Genomic DNA, 6000 nt, shown 5'->3' on the forward strand with positions numbered 1-6000 from the left:
TTATATATTCTAGATACAAGTCCTTTATCACATTTATGATTTGCAAGTAATTTCTCCCATTTTGAAGATTGTTATTTCACTTTTTTTATGATGTCCTTTGAAGCACAGAAGTTTTTAGTTTTCAGTGAAGTGCTATTTATTTTTTCTTTGGTTGCTTGGGCTTTTGATGTCATATCTAAGAAACCATTGCCTAATCTAAGGTCATGAAGATTTACTCCTTCGTTTTATTCTAAGAGTTTTATAGTTTTAGCTCTTACATTTAAGTCTATGATTAATTTTGAGTTAGTTTTTTTATATATGATACAAGGGAAGGGTCCAACTTCATTTTCTTGTGTGTGGATATCCAGTTGTCCCTGTAGCATTTGCTGAAGAGACTGTTCACTCCCCGTTGAATGGTCTTGGTACCCTTATAGAGAATCAATTGATTGAAAATATCGGGCTGGCCAAAGAGTTCGTTCGGCTTTTTCCATAACATCTTATGGAAAAACCTGAACCAACTTTTTGGCCCACCCAATATGAGGGTTTATTTCTAGATTCTCAATTCTATTCCATTGATCCATATGTCGGTCCTTCTGCCAGTATCACACAGCCTTGATTACTATAGCTTTGTAATAAGTTTTGAAACTGGGAAATGTGAATCCTCTACTTTTGTTCTTTTTCAAGATTGTTTTGGCTAGTTTGGAACACTTGCAGTTCAAGCCTGAGTTTCTAATCATTTTATGGTGTTAAATCTTATGAAGGAAAATGAAAAGCAGAACCACTAATTGATGGTTTTGTATAGTGTGTGAAGTCAGTCTACAAGTCTGACAGGTAGAAATAAGATTGGATTTCCTTTCTTTTTTCCAGCCTTTAGTCAAACCTTTTCACTGTGGAAAATAATTGAAGCAACAAGAGTGAAGAAATATGTGTCTCCTTGTGTTATACTATTTTGAGTTGTCAGGTTGTATTAGAGCAAAGAGAAGAAAATTCCAGAACCTGCAGTCTGCAGGGCCTACTGACTACCTGAATGGTGCTTAACCCATCATGATATCATTTTCCCTTTGTGTTCGGAGGAAATAGATTTAAATATAGCCTCTTCCCTACAGCAGTAACAGCCAAATGAAGAAGCGGCCAACATCTGCAGTGGGCTACAAGAGGCCTATCAGCCAGTATGCTCGGGTTGCCATGGCAATGGGGTCACACCCCAGGTATAGGGTAAGAAGCTGGGAAGTAGAAGGGGGGAGGGGAGAGAGCACCCAAGGGAGGTGATGCTCACAACCTCTGCTTCCTCTACCCGCCTCATCACCCTTGCTACTCCCATTATTTCCCAAGTGCCCAGAAGATGCAGGCATCGGGGCCAGTGCTCACGTATGGCCTGATCTTCCCACCACAGGCTGAGAACATCATGTTTCTGGAGTTGGATGTGTCCCCTCCAGCGGTCTTTGAGATGGAATTCTCTCATGATCAAGAACAAGACCCCCGTGCATTACACATGGAGAGGCTCATGCGGTTGGACAGCTTTCTGGAAAGACCTTCCACATCTAAAGTCCGAAAGTCCAGATCCTGGTCAGTACCATCACGGTCAGAGTGGGCAGTGGACTTAGAAGGCATGGAAACCCCATGGGCTGGTTGAGGCTGAGGAGGGTTTGGGTTGTACCCAAAGGGCATGAAGGGAGAGTGAAAACTGGGGCTGTGGGGGCCAAGTTCCTACAGCGAGAGGATGAGGGAAAGAAAAGTCCTCACTTTTCTGTTTCTGGCACTTCCCCACCCTCTCCTCTCACCCACCTCATCCCCTTCCCCTGCAGGTGCCAGAGTCCTCAGCAGCCTCCACCTTCCACTGCACACGCCTCGCTGGCCTCCGCTGCTCTGCTGCCCACGACAGCACTAGACCACGAGTGACAACCTTCAGTCGGGCTGCCCATCCCCCAGACCCCAGGGACGGGGCAGCCAACCCTGGATCATCTCGCCTGACGCTCGGTGTGCGTGCGTGCGTGCGTGCGTGTGTGTGTGCGCATGTGCATATGTGTGCGGGTTGAGACTCTGGCAGACCGTGCGTCTGCTGGCTCTTAGCCGCCTTTATTTAATTAATGTTATTTATTCGTGGAGCGCAGTTCTTGTGGGAGAGGTGCCCTCGCCTGAGCTTGCCATGGTCGCCGCACAGCCTCCTCTTCTTCTGACTTTAGACCCCCCGCCCCAATCAGACCTCATGCTCCTCCCTGTCAGTTGCCCCCAGAAGGGAGGGCGTCGGAGCCTGAGAAGAGAGTGCTTTTTCTACCCAGCGCGCTCCGTAATCTCCCATCTCCTCCTGCTCTGCCGGTGAGCAGCTCCTGAGCACTTTCTGGGACTAGAAAAATGCTAGGTGTCCACCGAGGCCAAGAGACGTCCATCCTGATGGTGTTGAACCTGTGCTTCCGGGGGAGAGAGACCACTCTCCACTTTCTGGGTCGCAAACAACCGCTTTCGGTTTCTTGGGCTCCTTTTCGAGGACTCCAGTGACCTTAGCCACACGGCCCATGCTTTTCAGCTTTGGCAAGAACTCGTGGCTTCCCAAACTCTGCTTCCTGCCCACCTTCCCAACCCGTGGATGCGAATTGTGAACCCACCAGTTGCTGCCTCCTTGGGACCTTCAGGAAATGGAACAGTCATAGAGACAATGTGGACAGTCATCGAGGGACGGCCCTTTGTTTCTGTCCCCTCGGAGAACTAACCTTGGCTGACAAGCAATCAGGCCAACGCCCGTCTTTGAGATGCTGCTCCTTCCTGCTTTCATCATTTTCCTTGCAGCTGCCTGGATCCCCGTTCGCAGTGGAAGGGATCAGTATCCTTCTCCCTCTGGCTAAACAAAGGTATCACAGAATCTGTTGCTTTTCCCCCTCACTTAGCACAGGAGATGGAGGCCCAGCCGCAACCTGCCAACTCTGCCCGTTACCCCTGTTTCTGAATCACGTTTCTTGGGCACTGTTTTGTTGACGAGACTGACCCCTTCTTCAGCATTGTGCACATTGGTCCCTAGGGAAGTTCTCTTCACTTTCCTTTGTGACAACCCGGTATGTCTCCAGGTATCTCGAGTAAATTTCTACCAAAAAAAGAGAGATTAACTTTCATTGACTTACCTTTTAATTGTATATTTTAGTGGAAGGGTGAAGAGGTAATCATGAATGAAAACACGTGGTTTAGGATTTCAAAACGACCTGATAATGGGAGTCTCCAGTTCCTAGAACATGAGGAGTTTTGTCACTGGGGGAAAGGCACAAAACTGACAGGTCTGCCTGAAATTGGGGGCGTGGGAGGTGGCGGTAGGGGCCGACTACCTGGTTTTTCTCTTTCCATCAGGAAATGAACGCTTCTTGCACAGTTCAAGTTCTGCTCTAAGGACCAAGCTATGGTTTGGTTTAATTCAGTGATGCTGTCATCGCTGCTGTAACTACGGGACCAGGTGGCTGGCTGGGCCACTCAGTTGCCACTTGCTTCTGTCCTTCAAGGAAATAACATTTTTCATCAGAGCCCAGGAGATTATTTGAGACTCAGGATTCAGATCAGAGCTTCGGCTGTGGCTGGGACAGGACCAGTGTGTAGAAATTTCCCAGGGGCCCTGGGCACAGAGGGACCTCCAGTCCTGCGCTGAGCAGCCTCTCCCACTGACCTCTTTCTCATTTGTGGATGAAGCCGCACGTGTTAGCCCCGTTCATCACCTGGACACATCGACTCTGCATTGTCTGGTCACTTGACCCTCACAGTCTTACAGCACAATATACCCAACTTCTTCACCCCCAGTCTGAGGGCTGGGCCCAAGATGTGGTCAGAGGAGGAGCTCCTGCCTGCAGTTTTGTGTACGTGTGTATGTGTGCGCGTGTTTGTGTGTGTGTTTACCTCCACGGGGGACACTCTACACTCAGTGTAATATATGCTGGGAACAGGGCCACCGGGGTGGCTGGATCTCAGTCTCTCTGTCTCTCTCTCTTTCTCTTCTTTTCCTTTTGATGTATCAAACACTTGGTTGACAAAGTAAGGGCCTTGATTAGGACCAAACTTCCATGTCTGTTGCTATGGTCTTTATTTAGGACAACAGTTAACAATGCTGTGGCCCATTCTTGTCACTCTATACATATGACGATACAGGACATATGTAATATATAAATATATGTATAAAACATTACCCTCTGTCTTCTTGGCTTAGGATGAGATCTCTCTGTTGAGCTGAAATGCACCTGCAGCTCAGTGCTGCCAGCAACCTGCAGGCCCCAGCCCTGTTCAAATTAACGCAGTTGATAATAAAGGAATGAGTATCGTTACAGAGTTGGTTTCCTGCCTTCTCTTCCCTCTGACTCTTTCTACTTCTCTTTTTATGTTCTCCCTTCTCTCTCTATCTTGTTTTTTCCAAGAGGGGTTCAAGAGTATTTGGAGCCCAGCTGCAGTGATCAGCACCTGGGAAAAGAACTGGCTGCTTAATAAAAGGGGCTCCATCTGAGCATCAAGGCGGAGGGGGCAGGGCTCAGGCTGTAGTCTGAGGTCTGTGCCCGAGCTATGGCAGCAGCTGTTCGTGTTCTAAGCTAGCGGTCCCCTCCCAGTTAATTCTGAGCTATTAGCAGATTTTAGAACTGCCTGTCCAGATGAGCTTTCAATATCATTTAACAGCGCTGCCCCTTCTGCTCCTCCGTTTATCAGCCAAGAGAGATTAAAACAGGCAATAATGTGTGTAAAGGACATCGATATGACTGGCACATGGTAGGTGCTGAATTATTCCCTATTGCTGATAATTCCCCTTATCCTGTCTTCCCAGGGCCTCTTTCCCTCCCTCTGGGTTCTAGTTGTCGGCTCCCTGTAGCGTGGAAGTCTTACAGGAAATGAGAAATAGTTGCTGCTAAAAAACACGAAGCCCAAGGAATTCCCTGGCAGTCCAGTTGTTAGGACTCGGCGCTTCCACTGCCAGGGGTCCGGGTTCAATCCCTGGTCAGGGAACTAAGATCCCACAAGCTGCGTGCTGCGGCCAAAAACAAACAAACAAACAAACACAAGGCCCTGACTCCTGGGAGAGCACTGAGGTTAGCCTGGTGCACAGGGCATGGCTGCGTGCCCATTGTGGCACTGACGCTTTTCCTGGAGGGGCCTCCTGCCTCTGTGCCAGCTCCAGCCCTGAGATCCAAAGGGGTTCCAGGGCTCTGCTGCTTGAGGGATTTGCCAGGTGTTGTTAAGTACTTTACACACCCATAGTCGTTTAATCCTCCCAGGTGGGAATGATTGTCACTGGTTTACTGATGAAATTTAGGGAAATTAACTAACTTGGCTAAAGACGTAGGGTTAGTGATGAAGCTGGACTTCCAGACTCTAAAGCCTGTATTTTTTGATTCTGTGCCTCTAGTGCATCTGCACCTGAGGACTGATAGGCACCCTACATGTTCTACAAGTAGTGCAAGCCAGGGACAGAAGGGCAGAGTGGTGGGAATAAAACCAAATCTCCAAACCCTTAACCTTGAGGTCCTATTTTAATACCACTCATTCCTCCTGTTAGCCGTGGGCTCACTTGTGTGGCTGAGATAGGCAGTTCTAGAGTTCCACAGACCAGCCAGGGGGCTGGAACTCACCTTTGGCTGGGGTCCCCTTGCTTGTCAATATGGCAACTGCCATATTTCTCTTCTTCCTCCAAGGCTGGGCACCTGATCTCCAGAGTTACTTCTTTCTGTTTTCAGATGCCTAGGTCTGGGTGTGTGTTAGTGAGAACTCTTGGCCACTACTAAAGATCCGCTTAAGCTGGCCTGAACGAAATAAGGACACGGAAGCATGCTGTGGACACCACGGGCAAGGACAGAACCGGTTCTCAGGAACGACCTAGTGCCAGGGACTCAGACCCCACAAAGACCCTCTCTATCTCACTGTACTTTCTGTGCGGGGTTCATGCTGTTTCCTCAGCTGCTCCAGTCTGTGACTTAGAAAATACACCTGCCAGCAGCTCTCTGTTTACATGACTCAGTCATTCGGAGAGACTTAGAAGTCCCAGTGCCAACTTCATGGGAATGTGATTCC

At 48.5% G+C, this 6000-nt stretch overlaps 1 protein-coding gene across 1 annotated transcript in view; it reads left to right on the top strand.

The window, feature by feature from the left end:
- Window positions 1-1878, top strand: part of KIF3C (kinesin family member 3C) — a gene marked incomplete at both ends in the record, with an annotated part of 33353 nt that extends 31475 nt beyond the window's left edge. Inside the window, 3 exons of the mRNA XM_079721086.1 lie at window positions 1086-1194; window positions 1373-1545; window positions 1785-1878. Of these exons, the coding sequence (XP_079577212.1) occupies window positions 1086-1194; window positions 1373-1545; window positions 1785-1878 (376 nt within the window). The remainder of the gene's footprint in view (window positions 1-1085; window positions 1195-1372; window positions 1546-1784) is intronic.
- Between the last annotated feature and the right edge of the window lie 4122 nt (window positions 1879-6000).

The sequence above is a fragment of the Hyperoodon ampullatus genome (assembly GCF_949752795.1).
Source record: "Hyperoodon ampullatus genome assembly, chromosome: 15".
In the NCBI taxonomy this organism is placed as follows: Eukaryota; Metazoa; Chordata; class Mammalia; order Artiodactyla; family Ziphiidae; genus Hyperoodon; species Hyperoodon ampullatus.